Source organism: Chaetodon trifascialis, chromosome 4, assembly GCF_039877785.1.
Source record: "Chaetodon trifascialis isolate fChaTrf1 chromosome 4, fChaTrf1.hap1, whole genome shotgun sequence".
In the NCBI taxonomy this organism is placed as follows: domain Eukaryota; kingdom Metazoa; phylum Chordata; class Actinopteri; order Chaetodontiformes; family Chaetodontidae; genus Chaetodon; species Chaetodon trifascialis.
The window spans coordinates 22,071,574-22,090,073 of record NC_092059.1 but is presented as its reverse complement, the minus strand read 5'-3'; the positions used below and the strand labels follow the sequence as shown (position 1 = coordinate 22,090,073).

Genomic DNA, 18,500 nt, shown 5'->3' with positions numbered 1-18,500 from the left:
GTTAAAGAACTGAATGATTTCTGTCACATCAGTCAACTCCTTTTCTGCTGCCACTCTCTGTTTCATCTGTTACCTGCTTAGTCTGCTACCTTCACCAGCTATCCACGCCCACCTATTCAATCACCAGACACACACCTGGGATTCATCACCTATTCAGTGCAAGACTTAAGTCACTCTTCCACTACCATACCTTACCAGATTGTTCTTAGCCCTGATGCAAGATTCTCCAGCAATTACTCCCGGACAGATTTCCCGTTATCAACCCAGCCTGCCTTTGACCTCACCTGCTCTCCTATCCTCTGATAAAGAAGAGCATCTGCCTCGACCGGTCACCCAACCGGTTGAGGCAGATCGCCGCCCACCCAGAGTCTGGTTCTGCCCGAGGTTTCTGCCTGTTAAAGGGAAGTTTTTCCTTGCCACTGTCGCCAAGTGCTTGCTCATGGGGGAATTGTTGGTTTTCTGTCCTGAGACAACTTCTGTTGTGATTTGGCGCTACACAAATAAAATTGAATTAAAATTGAATTGAATTGAATTAAAGACCTCTGCTCACTGACCTTGACTACGTCTTTTGTCTTGCCCCTTCCAAACCTGATTGACAACAATGACGAGTCAGCCTAAAGAGATGAGGTTCAGCAGCTGGCAATGTGGTGCAATGGAAACAACACAATCAACACCAAGAAGATCAAGGAGCTCATCACGGGCTACAGGAAAACCAAAGGCTGCAGTCACACCCCCATTCACGCTGAACGTGTCTCCAGCTTCAAGTTCCTGGGCGTCACATCTCTGAGGATCTCTCCTGGACCCTCATCTCCTTCACCTAGATAAAGAAAGCTCAACAGCGCCTCTACTTCCTGAGGAGACTGAGAAAAGTTAATCTGGCTCGTCAAATCCTGGTCAACTTCTACCACTGCACCATTGAGAGCATCCTGACCAACTGCATCTCAGTATGGTACAGCAGCTGCACAGTGTCCGAGTGGAAGGCCCTGCAACGGATCTTGAAACCACCCAAGTACATCATCGGTGCCCAGCTAACTGCCATCGAGGACCTCCAGCACAAGTTGTGTCTAAGAAGGGCACGCAGCGTCAGCAGTGACAGCTCCCACCCCAACCATGGACTGTTTGCCCCCCTACCATCTGGTAGGAGGTTCAGGAGCCTCCGTTCCTGCACCAGCAAGCAACAGCTTATTCCCCAGAGCTACCCTGCTGCACTCTGTCCACCAGCAGCCCCACCACCCTCCCATTGACATTGACACCCCCTCTTACCTACCATCCCAAGGCGTTCTCCAACCAATCTCACGTTCCATTGTCCCCTCACTTGTGAACAAGACCCCGAGGTACTTGAACTCCTTCACTTGGGGCAAGGACTCATTCCCTACCCGGAGTAGGCAATCCATCGGTTTCCTGCTGAGAACCATGGCCTCAGATTTAGAGGTGCTGATCATCATCCCAGCCACTTCACACTTGGCTGCGAACCGATCCAGTGAGTGCCGGAGGTCACGGACCGATGATGCCAATAGGACCACATCATCTGCAAAAAGCAGCGATGAGACCCTCAGCACACCGAACTGCAGACCCTCCTCCCCCCACCTACGCCTTAATATCTTGTCCTTGAATATCACGAACAGGATTGGTGAAAGAGCACAGCCCTGATGGAGGCCAACGCCCCCCAGAAACAAGTCCGACTTACTGCCAAGTACCCAAACACAGCTCTTGCTTTGGGCATATAAAGATTGGATGGCCCTGAGAAGTGACCCCCTCACCCCATATGCCCGCAGCACCTCCCACAATATCTCCCAGGGGACCTGGCCATATGCCTTCTCCAAGTCCACAAAACACATGTAGACCGGATAGGCGTACTCCCAGGCCCCCTCCAGGATCCTTGCGAAAGTAAAGAGCTGGTCCGTTGTTCCACAGCCAGGTTGGAATCCGCATTGTTCCTCTTCAATCTGAGGTTCGACTACTGGCCGAACCCTCCTTTCCAACACCTTGGAGTAGACTTTATCAGGGAGGCTGAGTAGTGTGATACCCCTGTAATTGGCACACACTGTCTGGGCCCCTTTTTAAACAAGGGGACCACCACCCCAATTTGCCACTCCTTAAGCACTGTCCCAGACTTCCATGCAATGTTGAAGAGACGTGTCATCCAAGACAGCCCAACACCCAGAACCTTCAGCATTTCTGGACGGTCTCATCAATCCCCGGGGCTTTGCCACTGCAGAGCTGTTTAACTATCTCAGTGACTTCCACCAGGGTAATTGATGATGATCCCCCATCAGCTTCCAGCTCTGCCTCTACAATACAGGGCGTATTGGTCTGAGTTCCTCAAAGTGCTCCTTCCACCACCCAACTACCTCCTCCATTGATGTCAACAGTGACCCATCCTTACTGTACACAGCTTGGATGGTTCCCCGTTTCCCCCTCCTGAGGTTCCGGATGGTTTTCCAGAAACACCTTGGTGCTGACCGAAGGTCCTTCTCCATGGCTGCTCTGAACTCCTCCCACACCTGCTGCTTTGCCTCCCCTATGGCGGAAGCCGCTGCCCATCGGGCCAGTGCCTTGCAACTGCCTCTGGAGTCCTCCGAGATTACATATCCCGGAGGGACTCCTTCTTCAGTCGGACGGCTTCCCTGACCACCGGTGTCCACCACGGTGTTCGAGGGTTACCGCCCCTTGAGGTACCCAAGACCTTTAGAACACAGCCTTCACTGCCACCCATATGGCAACGCACCCGACCCCTCGGTTTCTCCTACAGGTGGTGGGCCTACAGGATGAAGATGAGGGCACCACGTAGTCTTTTCGGGCTGTGCCCGGGCAGGCTCCGTGGCAAGCCCAACCACCAGGCGCTCGCTGGCCCTCCGTCCAGGCTTGGCTCCAGATGGGGGCCGCGGGCTTCCTCCGGGCCAGGTATCACCTCTTCTTCCACATTTTTTCATGGGGTCTGAATGAACCATTCGCCTGAGACCAGGTACATCACCTCCACCATATCTTCCAGACATTGTATGATTTTTACATTGCAAGAGATACACTGAAACCCCAATTCCAAAAAAATTGGGGGTTCTGTGTAACACCAGTCCCCAAACTTTTTTGTGCCACAGACCAGTTTCACGTAAAGCAATATTTGACAGACCGACATTGAAACAAATCAAAACAAATTATTAAAAATACAACTCACCATTATGCTGAATGTAGTTGTTGTAATTAGTGGGAGCCCTGCACTTGTTTCTCATTGTTATGCCTGGCCTAGGGATGCACAGACACAACAGAAAAAGAGCCCCCCATCTTTCCCAAGTCCCAAGTAGCCACAGATCCAGAGCAAGTTTCACCAGTTATTACAATATTTATTTCCAACAGAAAATTAATGAACAAATGGCTTCAGGATGGACCAAGGCCAAAACAACAAACAAAACAATTCAAACTGAGGAGGATATAACTTACCTAGCAAAATAAAAGAACCAAAAGACATGAAACTTACCTCCCTAACTATGCAACACAGGAGAAAACAATAAGTTAACAAAACTGGCAGCCCACCCCTACTAGGAAACATGTGGCCAGTTGGGATACTGAATGCCTGCTACTGTCCCACCGCCGGCCTCCAACTCCTTTTATAGCTGGCACCTCCGGAAACAGCCAATCCACCAGCCAAGACCGGAAACAATTGACCAATCACATCTCCGCCATGACACACTCCATCCATCCATCCATTATCTATGCCGCCTATCCCTTTCGGGGTTGTGGGGGGCTGGAGCCTATCCCAGCTACAATGGGCGAGAGGCGGGGTACACCCTGAACCGGTCGCCAGCCGATTGCAGGGCCACATACAAGGACAAACAAACATTCACACTCACACTCACACCTACGGACAATTTAGAGTCATCAATTAACCTAATGAGCATGTTTTTGGTCTGTGGGAGGAAGCCGGAGTACCCGGAGAGAACCCACGCATGCACGGGAAGAACATGCAAACTTCACACAGAAAGGCCCCGTCTGACCCGGGGATCGAACCGGCAACCTTCTTGCTGTGAGGCACGCGCACTACCTGCTGCGCCACCGTGCAGCCATGACACACTCCAATCTACATAAAGAAAATTATATAACACAGACAAGGAAACACACAAGAACTAACAGAAATTATGACCGCAGTCGTAACACTCTTCAGTAAGAAGGCTTCTTTGCCTCATTTGCGAGCCTGCCGCCACTATTACGAAGAGTGGGCTTAGTGTGTGAGAATCACCTGAAGTGATAAACCCGTATTTTAAGTAGGACTGCTGATATTGTTATGATCCTGGCTTCCTGTCTCTCCCTGTGTGTCTCCTCTCCCTTTTCCCTGTGTGTGTCTGTCTGTCTACCCCTGGCAACGTGGCTGGGCAGCCCCTCACCTGCTGCCAGCTCCTCCCACTGCTACTCACCTGCAGTCACTCTCCCTGATCAGGGAGAGTATTTAAGTCATGGACTTTCTCCTCCTCGTCGCCGGATTATTCCTCATTCCCATATCGAAGTCTAGTTGTTGGTCCGTAAGTACGAGTCTCTTTGTCTTCCTCTTCTTGTCAGAAAAAGTCATTTTTTGTCCTTCGTTTTTTCCAGCCACTAAGTGTGCTGTGTTTTGCTTTGTTTCAGTGTCTGCCTGCTGCTTCCACGCGTGCCTCGTGTCATACCCGCTTCGTCGGTGTTCCCTCTGTTCATCCACTCCGTTTGAGTGCGCCTTTTGTTTGTTTGTTTTTCCGCTCGTTTAGCGTGTTTTCTGTTCTTCGCTTGTTAATAAATTTATACCTGATATCAATCCCTGCCTCTGGTTTCTGCATCTCTGGGTCCTAATACTTGGCAGCTACATAGCTGATATTGTCTCTTAAATGCAGCTTTCTTTTTTTGTGTACGTGTACAGAGGCACAGGCAGTTGCACCTGATTTTCAAAATAAAACTTCTTTCAGACTCTGATGATAAATAAAATATTTTTTGTTCCGTTTCTCTGTGCAGGCTGGTCATTTGTTGGACTGTTGCTTTACACGACTTGAGCCCTGCCCCGGTGATCCTGTTTCGTTTCCTTTTTGAATCTTTGTTTGAATCTTTTTGAATCTTTGCTTGAATTTTTTTTAATCTTTTTATTCAAATCTTTCTTTTCAAATCTTTTTTTTTAAATCTTTTTTTTTAATATTTCTGTTTGAATCCTATTATTCAAATCTTTCTATTCAAATCTTTTTATTCAAATCTTTTTGAATCTTTTAATAAGATTCAAAAAGATTCTAATGAAAATATTTAAACAGAAAGACAGAAACAAAAAACAGAAAGAAACCGAAAGATTAAAAAAAGACTGATATAAAAAGATTCAAACATAAGACTCAAAAAGATTTGAATATAAAAGATTCAAACAGAAAGATTCAAAAAGATTAGAATACAGAAGATTGAAAAAGAAAGATTCAAAAAGATAGATTGGAACAAAAAGTTTCAAGTGTAAAGATTCACAAAGAAAGATTAAAAAAGATTCAAATAGAAAGATTCAAAAATATTCACGAAGAAAGACTCAAAAAGCAAGACAGGAACGAAAAGAGCCAAACAGAATGATTCCAAAAGATACATACAAAAAGATTCATGAAGAAACATTAAAAAAGATTCAAATAAAAAGATTAAAACAGGAATATTCAAAAAGATTTGAATAAAAAGATTCAAGGACAAAGATACAACAAGAAACATCAGAACAAAAAGAGCCACACAGAAAGATTCCAAAAGTTTCACAAAGAAAAGTTGGAATTAAAAGATTCAAAAAGATAGATTGGAACAAAGAAAGATTCAGGCAGAAAGATTGAAAAAGACTTAATAAAAGAGTCAAACAGAAAGACTGACAGATTCAAACAGAAAGACTGGAATAAAAACATTCAACAAGAAAGATTCAAAAAGATTCAAACAGAAAGACTGAAATAAAAAGATTTGGATACAGAAGATTCAAAAAGAAAGATTGGAACAACAAGATTCACAAAGAAAGATTCAACATTATTCACAACGAAAGTTTCAAAGAAAGATTCAAAACAATTCTCAAAGAAAGACTCAAATAGAAAGTCAAAAATATTTGAATAAAAGAATTATTCCAATTTTTCTTGGTGGATCTTTCTTTGTGAATCGTTTTGAATCTTTCTCTTTGAGTCTTTTATATTCAAATCTTTTTGAGTCTTTCTGTTTGAATCTTTTTATTCCAGTCTTTTTGAATCTTTCTGTTTCTTTCTGTTTTTTGTTGCTATTTTTCTTTTTCAATCTTTTCATTCCAATCTTTTGAATCTTTGTTTGTACCTTTGTTTGTGAATCATTTTTAATCTCTCTGTTTGATTCTTTCTGTTTGACTCTTTTTGTTCCAATATTTCTGTTTGAATATTTTCTATTTTGAATCTTTCAATTTCTTTTCAAAGTCTGTACACTCCTTTTCCTATTCAAATCTTTTTATTTCAGTCATTCTTTGTCAATCTTTCGTTTTGAATCTTTTTGTTACAATACTATACAATACAATCTGCATATGCCAAAAACAGATTTGCAGTGGCAGTCTGAACAAGGCCTGTTGCTAACTTTAAAAACAAATCTAATACGCAAAGATAACCTAAGCAAACAGTAATAACTGCAATTAATTTGAGTTAAATGCAGGCCCAATGACCATCTATGTCAGCTAGTGAAATGTTGCTCACATTAGCTACCTGCATTTGGAATCTAACCAGCTATTATCTGACTATCAACTAACTACAGCTGGTTACATAAAATGCCACTATTGACTAGAGTCATGAGAGGTCAGCTCATGAGTTAAAATGCCAGAGAGCGTGCTTGAGAAACACTGAATGGGTCCGTACTCTGATGTACTGTACGGATATGGGGAAATATATGATATGGTGGAGGAAATGTTCATAGCACATCATTTACATGCTGTGTTCATCCTGGTGGCAACAGGGACGTCTGATCGTACCGACCATCATTGTCCTGTTTTCACTGTTTTCCAGAAATATCTTTGGACTGTCTGACCAACAGATTATGGGGTGGACATTTTTCACTTTCTTCTTGGCATTTCAAAAATTAAAAGATTAGTGTCTCAATCTGGAAAAGAAAAAAAAAAAAAGAAAAAAAAAAGATTAATCAATAATGAAAATAAATATGAAATGTAGCTGAAGATGTATGCAAATTCACATAAAACAGTCAAATTGAAGGTCAGTACTATGAATGCTTTCTCCACCATATTGTATATTTCACAATATCCGTACAGTACATCAGACTCTTCATGATATCTGAAACTTCAGTAACACCCATTGCAACATCAATAACACCCCAGTCATTGTGAAAAAATCATAGATCAACATAATACCTGAAAATGTTCTCTACATTTGAATGATCTTGAAGGAATTTGAGGTGAAAGCACAGTACGTGCAAAGAAAATGTGATTTAGTGGCAATCTAGTGGTTAGGTTGCAGATTGAAAGCAACTGAATTCCCCTCACCTCACCCTCTCCTACATTGGCTGCTTAAAATGTCAAAAATGTAAAAGGCCGTTTGTCTGTTCTGGGCTATTGTAGAATATGGTGGTGCAATGCTGACTGTGGAAGAGGGGTGCTCCCTCTGGACATACTGTACTGTACAAAGAACCATACAGTTTATTTTCTTTATGATGTAATATGTCACTCATCATTTTGTAAACACTGACAGTTCTTTGTTAACAATCCCTGGAAAAAAAAAAAAAAAGAAAGAAAGAATAGGACCATTTGGTGAAACATTAAGAATGTGCTTAATGTGTTATTTGAGGACACATTGATATAAAGTCCTGCAGGTGACAGGGAAGAAAAACAAAGCAGAAACTACCAATTCAACATGACAATTTATTTTTTGACATTGTCAGTCTACAATCACGTTGTGAAAAGAATCATTTGGTCATTGATGTTACAGCAACAATTTTCATAGTAATGCTTTTCATATTTGATTTGACAACTTGACCATCAGAATAAAGTAGTACAAGCTTGTGGATAAGAGTGATTACTTCTGTTCCAAATAGTGCCTTCTGTCTGGGTTTTGTGCCTTCTGCATAGAACACAGCAGCACAGATACTAATTATTGTGAACATAGGCCTTAATTAATTCAATTTTGGCATCTACTCTGTTAGGCTTTTTAAACAAATTATGCCACATGATCTATTGATCCAATACAAGACTATTCCTGCACAACTGAATATTCAGTAGCTTTTCCAAACCAAGACTGTTATACCTCCATCTTCCTTGACAATGATTGTTTCAGAGTATAGTGATTTACATCCTGAATGTGTTTCTTTTTTTCTGTCTTCTCTGTTTTTCTGTCCTGTGTTTGGTCAGTTTCTGTACATTATATTTCTTATCTCAACATGATCTTGGCCTCTCTGGAACCTGGCTGCAGTATCTGAAGGCTGACAATGAGTTTAACTGCTTTTCTAAACCAGGGGTAGAAAAAGGCATAGATCAAAGGATTAAAACTGGAGTTACAATAGAACAGCCAACCTTGAGTTGTTGACTCAATACCACCTGTGGTGTCCTGTCCTGTCATAGAAGGAATGTAGTATGGACACAGACAAAGTATAAACACAAGAAGGATAATACCAAGAGTTCTAGCAGCTCTCATCTCTGATTTCTTAACTGTCACAATATTTGTTTTGACAGCTGAAATTTGAGACCTCATGACACGTGCCTGTGACACAGCCACCACAAACACTCTCACATAGAGAACTATGATCACAGTAACAGGGCCGAAAAAGGTGAGAAGCAAGTCTACTGCCCCTGAAATGTAGTTTATGACAATTGTACATTCTCGGTAGCAGAAATAAGACAAATCTATCTGTGACAAGCAATCTTTCAGTATTATAACATTGTAGAAAACAGAACAGGTCCAACACAGAGACACACAGGTTTTAACTCTGTTTGGTGTTACCATGGAAGAATAACGCAGAGGGTAACAAATAGCCACATAGCGATCCATTGATATGAGCACCATGTTCCCAACAGAGGCAGAGGTGAGGATAAAGCAAGACAGGTACATAAGAGCACATGAGCTTTTATCCTGAAACCAGCAGGACTGCAGCAGGATGACTGCAGATGGCATCACTGTAAGGCCCACCAGCAAGTCAGACACAGCCAGGGAGAGGAGGATGAGATTGGTGGGTGTCTGGAGCCGCCTGGAGGGGAAGATTAGGATTAGTGCCTCATATTCAGTACAAATGAGTTTAGAGGACAGCAATCACTATGAGAAAACAGACAAAACATGGAATTTTACTTTAATAGACACAGCAATATGAAAACCAAACTCTACATAGCCTACATGCCACATGAAGCTCTATAATATCACTGAGCTCCACAGTTTATAAACCAATTACTACTGTAGTTTGGTGATATTATTAAGGAGATTTTCATCATGATTGTTGCAATTGTGACACATTTTACACAAAAACACAATGAGAATAACATTTTCATTTACACATGAAAGTACTGAGATTTCTGTCCTGTCTTAGACTTTTAATAATACAGCTGTACAGACGATGACTCAGAGAAAGAGTTGGTCTTCTTCATATATAACAGCATAAAATCAACAAAGCTTCCAACCATGAATTAAACTCATACACACAATTAGCTGTTAAATTTCAAGAACAGTGTCTGTGCCTGAAGTGGGAGATGGAGACGATGACCAACAAGTTGAGTGTCACAGTAAGCAGAGTGATACAGGACAGCAGTGTTTTGATGAACATGGCCTCAGGAGTAACAGACATTGACCTGCAGGAGGTGTTGAGTGGAGGGATACAGAGATCAGCTGCTTCCACTGACCTCATCATTGGAGATAGTGACTGTGGATCTAAACAGAGTGCTGCTGAGCTGTAGGAGCCCTCTGATTGACCTTTTCATCCATCCATCCATCCATTATCTATACCGCCTATCCCTTTCGGGGTTGCGGGGGGCTGGAGCCTATCCCTGCTACAATGGGCGAGAGGCGGGGTACACCCTGAACCGGTCGCCAGCCGATTGCAGGGCCACATACAAGGACAAACAAACATTCACACTCACACTCACACCTACGGACAATTTATAGTCACCAATTAACCTAATGAGCATGTTTTTGGTCTGTGGGAGGAAGCCGGAGTACCCGGAGAGAACCCACGCATGCACGGGAAGAACATGCAAACTTCACACAGAAAGGCCCCGCCTGACCCGGGGATCGAACCGGCAACCTTTTTGCTGTGAGGCACGCGCACTACCTGCTGCGCCACCGTGCAGCCTGACCTTTTCATGAGATGAGATATTTGTCTCTTCCACATTTCGTCATTGCTGTTGCCCACCATCTCTCTCCTCCCCTTCATCTTCTCCACACATGTCCTCCAACCAGCTTGTTTTTTCCACAGCTTAGAATAATCAAATACAAATATATCATTCTATCCCCCACTCCATTGTTGTCCTCCTTATCTATCACACTCTTTCAAACAATCACGACTGCGATCGACATCTCTCGCTCCCTGTTCTCTGTCTTTGTAATTCTTTGTCTAGTTTTTGCTTAGACTATATCTATTAGACATTGTATGATTTTACATTACCAGTGATAAATTGAAACTCCAATTCCAAAAGTTGGGACCCTGTGTAAAACACACAAAAAATACAATCTGTTAATTTGCTATTCCCTTTTAACATATACTCAATTTAAAACACTATCAACACAATATTTTTATTATATTTATTATATTATATATATTTCATGTTTTGTCTCATCAACTTTATTGATTTTTGTAAATATATATTTATTCTTTATTCTTTATTCTGGCAGCAGGTAGTGCGCGTGCCTCACAGCAAGAAGGTTGCTGGTTCGATCCCCGGGTCAGACAGGGCCTTTCTGTGTGAAGTTTGCATGTTCTTCCCGTGCATGCGTGGGTTCTCTCCGGGCACTCCGGCTTCCTCCCACAGACCAAAAACATGCTCATTAGGTTAATTGATGACTCTAAATTGTCCGTAGGTGTGAGTGCGAGTGTGAATGTTTGTTTGTCCTTGTATGTGGCCCTGCAATCGGCTGGCGACCGGTTCAGGGTGTACCCTGCCTCTCACCCATTGTAGCTGGGATAGGCTCCAGCCCCCCGCAACCCCGAAAGGGATAGGCGGTATAGATAATGGATGGATGGATGGATGGATGGATAAATTTATTCTGAATTTGATGCAGCAACACATTTCACATTTTGGGACAGGAGAAACAAAAGACTGGGAAAGTTGTGGAATGCTCCAAAAACACCTGTTTGAAACATTCCACGGGTAAACAGGTTCAGTGGTAACAGGTGATAGTATCATGATTGGGTATGAAAGGGGCATCCTGGAAAGGCTCAGTCGTTCACAAGCAAGGACTCGGAAATGAAATACACAGCAGATTAAAACACCACCAAAGCAGACAACACAGAAATGGATAAACTATATAAACCTGACAGTAGCTGCAGCCACAAACACATATATTAAAGCAAAGACAGCCTCACCATTTTTACACACCTATCTGAATGTCGTCCTCTTAGGCCTTGCGCACCGTCCATGTCTCAATATGACCACGAACAAGTACACCATGTAGTATGGACACATGCAAAGTATAAACACAAGAGGTAAAATACCAAGAGATTTAGCAGCTCTCATCTCTGATTTCTAAACAGTCACAGTCATTGATTTGACAGCTGACATTTGAGACCGCATGACAAGCAATATTACAAATATCAAAGTAGACAAATATGCAAAAACAAAACAAAAAACTGTTCCTCTTCTCATTTCTCAATACTTGCAACCTCAGTTTTTTTATACTTTTATTTATTCAGTTTCTGTCGGAAGTCTACAACTATTATTAAATGAGTCTGTTTTAGAGCTGGCGTCTGAGTTTATATCAGAAGGTTCACAGGTACTGCTCCTATTTTATTTATATATTATATCTACGTCTTTTCTGTTAATTTGCCCCTACTCACAATTAGAGGGGACCTTTTAACTAAAAAAGATTATGGCTCAGTGGATGCCGAGCCGTACTACCAGGTTATCTCCCCTGTTTACTCCTCTGTTTCAAGGCTCACAAAGAACTAACCCTTTATCAACAGCCCTTTTTTCTTTTTCTGTGCAAGATTCACAGAAACAAACTGCAATTCTTCTGCATCTCCTATTCAATTCAATTCAATTCAATTTTATTTGTATAGCGCCAAATCACAACAAAAGTTGTCTCAGGACACTTTCCATACAGAGCTGGTACAGACCGAGCTCTTTTATCTACAGAGACCCAACAATTCCCTCATGAGCAAGCACTTGGTGACAGTGGCGAGGAAAAACTTCCTTTTAACAGGCAGAAACCTCAGGCAGAACCAGGCTCTGGGTGGGCGGCCATCTGCTTCGACTGGTTGGGTTAGAGAGGGAGAGCAAGAGAGAGAGAGTGAGACAGACAGAGAGAGATAGACAGAAATGCAGTCAGAGAGAGAAAGAGAGAGAGACACAAAGACAGAGACAGAGAGAGAGAGAGACAGACAGACAGACATGCAATCACAGTAACAATGACAGTGGATGTAATAACAGTAGTAGCAGTTGCAGTGGATGTCAGGCAGGGCCAAGGCAGGAGATGCAGCTGCAATCCACAATCCAGATTCAGCCACTGTCCATGGGAACCTGCGAGACGACAAAGCACAGAGACTCCGGGGAAGGAGCTAAGTTAGTAACACGCTGTGGTAGGACATGAAAGCGTGCAGATGGAGAGGGAGAGAAAGACAGAGGAGCTTGGTGTATCTTTGGAGGTCCCCCGACAGTCTAATCCTATAGCAGCATAACTAGGGGCTGGTCCAGGACAAGCCTGAGCCAGCCCTAACTATAAGCTTTATCAAAAAGGAAAGTTTTAAGCCTACTCTTAAATGTAGAGACAGTGTCTGCCTCCCAGACAAAGACTGGAAGATGGTTCCACAGGAGAGGAGCTTGATAGCTAAAAGCTCTGACTCCTGTTCTGCTTTTTGAGACTTTAGGAACCATAAGTAGACCTGCATTCTGGGAACGCAGTGTTCGAGTGGGGCAACAAGGTACTATGAACTCTTTAAGATAAGAAGGTGCCTGGCCATTTATGACTTTGTAAGTAAGGAGGAGAATTTTAAATTCTATTCTAAACTTTACAGGGAGCCAGTGCAGAGTATTGGAGAAATATGATCTCTCTTCCTGGTTTTTGTCAGAACACGTGCTGCACTGTTCAGGAGCAACTGGAGAATATTCAGCAACGAATTTGGTCAGCCTGATAGTAAGGAATTGCAATAATTCACACTGGAAGTTACGAATGCATGGACTAGTTTTTCTGCATCATTTTGAGACAAAATATGCCTGATTTTTGCAATATTACATAGGTGAAAAAAGGCAGTCCTTGAAATTTGTTTTACATGGGAGTGAAAGGACATGTCCTGGTCAAAGAAAACTCACAGATTCTTTACAGTGGTGCTGGAGGCCAGCGCAATGCCATCCATAACTGCTATGTCATCAGAAAGTGACTTTCTAAGATGTTTAGGGCCTACTACTGTAACTTTTAAGTTTTGTCTGAGTTTAGCATCAGAAAATTGCAGGTCATCCAGGTCTTTATGTCCTGAAGACATGCTTGTAGTCTAGTTAACTGACTGGTTTCTTCTGGCTTCATTGATAAATATAGCTGGGTATCATCTGCATAGCAATGAAAATTTATTGAGTGCTTCCTGATAATCTTACCTAAAGGAAGCATAAATAAGGTGAATAGAATTGGTCCAAGCACAGAACCCTGCGGAGCTCCAAAGCTGACTTTAGCAAGCACAGAGGAGTCGTCATTAACGTGTACAAACTGAGAGCGATCTGACAAGTAGGATTTAAACCAGCTTAGCACAGTTCCCTTAATGCCAATGAAATGTTCCAGTCTCTGCAATAGGATACCATGGTCAGTGGTGTCAAATGCAGCACTAAGATCCAATAAGACTAGTACAGAGACAAATCCTTTATCAGATGCAATTAGTAGGTCATTTGTAACCAGTGCTGTCTCTGTGCTATGATGCACTCTAAATCCTGACTGGAAATCCTCAAATAAACTATTATTGTTTAGAAAGTCGCACAGCTGATTGGCAACTGCTTTCTCAAGAGTTTTTGAGAGCAGCTAGCAGGCTAGCAGGCTACAACCCCAAGCCTTGTGCTACAGTGGTATTGCAGATTTTATTCATCTGTCCTGAACATAAAGTTTACCCAAGCAGACCTGTAATAAGTTTTTAGAATGGCTTTTTCATTTTTTTCTTCTCATTTAGTTCACTTATTTACACCAGACCAAGTACTGGTTCAGCAACAATTCAGAAAGCTGCCATCAGCCAAGGAATAGCTCAGCAGTAGCGGTGGGGGTACAAGTGAGCCAGACTGTCTCTTTGGCCCCATCTCATCCTAGAATGCTAATTCAATCAAACCTTTACCCTCACCTCTCCTTTCTCTGCTGACTCTGGTCCAGATGCTTTTGGTTTGAAATTTAGCCCTCCATTGTTTAATAACCTCAGAAAAGCTTGTGTCTCCTCTCACTGCTGCTTTGGATGGTTGGATTTTGGCTCAAGTTTCTCATCACACCTTTCATGTGTCCCTGGTCCTGTCTGCCAACCACAGAGAAGCATTTCAATTTAATAATTTCATCCCCAAATACTGTACATCTCTAGGTCTGGGTTATCCCTAACTGAAACAACCACCATAACCCCCATATTGACTGGACTGCATGGAATTGTCAGTTGGAGCTCATTTCTTTCATTCTTCCTTCCTTGCAGTCCCCAAATGTGTCCACAATCCCTGTTGGGGATCATGTGAAGCCCAAAATATAGTGCATTGCAATAATCCAGAAGAAGCAAAAGCATTGATTATATTTATCAATTAAAATGCCAAGACAGTCACACAGTGGTCCGAGGTCACAGGCTAGATTTTTATCAAGATTTAGAGATAAAAAAAAGAATTTCCATCTTACTTGCATTTAGGTTTAATGAGTCACAAGCCATGCAAAACTATAATTTAGGCAGTCAAACAGGTGTTTTAGTGCATCAGGTCCACCAGGTCTCAAAGGGAGGTCCAGCTGTGTGTTGTGTTGTGACACTCTGTGCTTTTGCATAATATGATGAAGGGGGTAATATAGACAGAAAATAGAAGACAGCTAAGCAGGTAAGTAGACAACAGTGATCCAGTTATTAAAACTAAAAACTTTCTCCTCTCCAGGAGAGAGACACACCGTTGAAGTGCCTGATATGCTGACCCAATGCTCAAGGCACTCTAGAAGACTTGAGGTGACTTTGATTATCACAGCCTCAGTGCTGTGAAATCAGCAGAAATCAGAGTGAAATGACATTCTATTTTTCTGCAATGATGGAAACATAACACCCAGATGGACAGATACACTAATTTTCACCCCTTAGCACTCACATAAATTTTGGACGTTGGCATTGTCTGATATCAGATTGAATATCCAGCAGCATTACACTCCTTTTCACGATTACAAGTGATCACCATGATATTGTCACTGGTCTCCATGCTGCTTTCTGCTGTTCCCTGTTTTCCGGTGCATTGGCTATGGTTAATGTAACACACAAGAAAAAAAAAAGAAAAGCAAACTTTTCTCTTGGCTATGGGAAATTTTATCTATTTAATAATAGATAAAACATTTCAAAAATTAAAATGAACTGAGCCATAGCAGTCAAGTGTTGTGTATGTACTGTAAGTTAAACTTTCACTGTAACTCAAATTTCTGGCTCATGTTCACTGTGGTCCGTTGTCCACTTCTTTTGCATTGATCCATGATTTTGACTTCATAACCCAATTTTGGATTATGTAGCTGAAATGCTAAGTAGCCCATACTGTTTTGGGGATACAACTTTCCCTGTTTCCAAACTATTGCATCATGTTTTTAATGAGGAGATGTGCACGATGTGTTTATGTTAAAATGTGTTTTCATTCATTTTAACATAAACACACTCCACCTTTGATTGGAGGCATGCCCCCTGTGGTTGTAGACATCATTATCTATCAAGGTGTGAACAGGCTACCATGCAATACTGCTCATTATTTGTTATATGATGACATGATTTTCTCAGTGCAGGGAAGATCATATTCTCTTGGGCATTCATCACTTTGTGATCAAAAATTCATCTTTACGTTCTCAATAGGAATTAGAGCTGCTTTTTAAGCATCCAAAAAGAAGTTTAAGAGAAAAAAAACATGGAAAACAAACATTTTAACAAAACCATAACTCACCACCAGCGTGCTGAATGAGAGATTTGCTGCACTCTTTGATCTTGCCGCCATGGGTCATGTGATTCAAGTAGCTCTGAATTGTTCCAAACAAATCCACTCTGTCAACTTGTTTCAAGTGGGACAAACAGCAACAGCAACTGTATTTGCCACATTTTTCAGTTGATGTTGATGCATAATGTGCTCCCATAATGTAAAATACATTTACAACAGTGTAACTAAAGTAACTTTTTACTCCATTACTTAGACTACCCTTGTTTTCTTCAATTTCTTGTTCATTTCAATGCCTGGCACAACTAAAGGTACATTTGTTTGGACAAATATAATGATAACAAAAAAATAGCTCATAAGAGTTTAATTTAAGAGCTGATATCTAGCCATTTTCCATGGTTTTCTTGATAATAACCAAAATCACTTAAGTTCTTACATCAATAGCTATGGCATTGTACTGCCAAAAACAGTGCTTTTAGGCATTCCATGTGTTCTTTTCTGTCTGTTAATCACATGATACACACCGGAGTTAGTACTTGGTTGCATAACCATTGTTTTTGATGACTGCAGCCATGCGTCTTGGCATGCTCTCCACCAGCTTCTGACATTGTTCTGCTGTCACAGCAGCCCATTCCTGTTGCAAAAATTCAAAACAAATTTGCTTTGTTTTTGGTTCTCCATTTTGAGTTTGATGATGTTCCCCAGGTTTTCAATGGGATTTAGATCTGGTGATTGAGCAGGCCAAGGCATGGTTCGAATGTTCTGGTTCTCCACCCAGGCTTTAACTGACCTTGCCGTGTGGTAAGGGGCATTGTCTTGTTGGAAAATCCAGTCATTCGAGGCAGGAAAGAGTTTATCAACTGATGGAAAAAGACTGTTTTCAAGACAAGCCCTGTACGTGACCTGGTTCATTCACTCTTCACACAATTGCACTTGCCCTGTTCCACCCATACTGAAACAACCCCAGATCATCACCGACCCATCCCCATGTTTTACTGTAGGGGCAAGACAGTCTGGTTTGCAGGCTTCTCCATGCTTCCTCCTAACCAGTAAGTTGGCTGGAGTGGGCATCAACTCAAAATTGGATTCATCACTGAAGAGAACCTTAGCCCAATCATCAACAGTCCAATCTTTGATCCCTCGCAAAGAGTAACTGGGCCTTCCTCTGCCTTTCGTTGATGAAGGGCTTCTTCCGTGCGAACTGTCCTTGCTGAACAAGTCACATTTCTCGACAGTGCCCTGGAGGTCTGACAATGATTCCTGACACAGGAACGGATGAGTGCATGGTCCTCTTGTGGGGTAGAAAGACGTTTCCTGCCTCGACCAGCTAGCAATTTGGTAGTACCATGTTCGGCTTGCATTTTCTTGGTGTAATGAACGGCTGTCTTGGAGATCTTCAATTTTTTGGCTACCTGTCTCTCACTCATGCCAATTTCCAGCAGTGCCAAGATGGCTGCCTTTGTGGCTTCACATAATTCTTTTGTTTTAGGCATTATTTGAGAGCTGACAACTTCTGAGTTGTGCTATCGTTTGAATGTAAGCAGGAAACCACTTGAGGTCTTTACATGTGCAGTGCTGCTTATGACATGAAATGGCCTCTTATATACCCTGGGAATACAATTAAGCTTAAGCATGTCAAATAAGACAAGACATAAAATGAACAAGAAATTGAAGGAAACAAGGGTGGTCTAATAATGTTGTCCATGACTGTATAAGTGATAGATACGTTCCAATGTATTATTATGGATAAGACATTGCCCAGGGTGACATTCACAAGCTCAAAGATCAAAGGTCACTGTGACCATATAAAACATATTTTTGACCATAACTCAAGGTATGAAGATAAGAATTCATGCGTTATTCTAAAATATGACTTCAGTTTTGTGATTATGCATAAGCAGCTGGCCTAGTTTTGAGTGCAAAGGAGAGTGAATACAATTTCACATGCCTTGGCTGTGTCATGGTCTGGGGTTTGTTGTTTGTTGTCTTGTTTGTTTTTTTCTTGTGGTGTCCTCTCTCCAGGTCCCCCTTCCCTCTTGTGGTGTTCTTGCAGCTTGTGTGGCAAGAAGCGGGGCTGGCCAATTTTCCACCTTCTCTGGTCTTCAGTGGAGGCACACCTGGTTCTCATCATCAGTAATCAACCTCTCCATAAAATCCTGGTCATCCCTCCACCGCGCCGCAAATAATTCTGGTCTGCTCGGATGTGCCTCGCCGTGTTTCTTGATTTCTATCACCTGTGTGTAAGCAGCCACCCTTTTGTTCTTCGCCAGTCTCCCCATGGACAGCC

The 18,500-nt window shown here is 42.2% G+C and overlaps 3 protein-coding genes across 3 annotated transcripts in view; 1 reads left to right on the top strand and 2 right to left on the bottom strand.

Annotated features, from left to right (window-relative positions):
- The window catches only part of LOC139329877 (mitochondrial adenyl nucleotide antiporter SLC25A24-like), a 378,717-nt gene that overhangs the window by 174,067 nt on the left and 186,150 nt on the right, over window positions 1-18,500 (top strand). The gene's annotated exons all lie outside the window — the stretch shown is intronic.
- The window catches only part of LOC139329891 (EEIG family member 2-like), a 354,478-nt gene that overhangs the window by 161,975 nt on the left and 174,003 nt on the right, over window positions 1-18,500 (bottom strand). The window lies entirely within an intron of this gene.
- On the bottom strand, window positions 8,340-9,801 carry LOC139330129 (trace amine-associated receptor 13c-like). The gene is made up of 2 exons (XM_070960864.1): window positions 9,635-9,801; window positions 8,340-9,153 (listed from the first exon to the last, which is right to left on the bottom strand). Exons 1-2 carry the CDS (start codon window positions 9,799-9,801, stop codon window positions 8,340-8,342), a joined length of 981 nt encoding a protein of 326 aa, XP_070816965.1.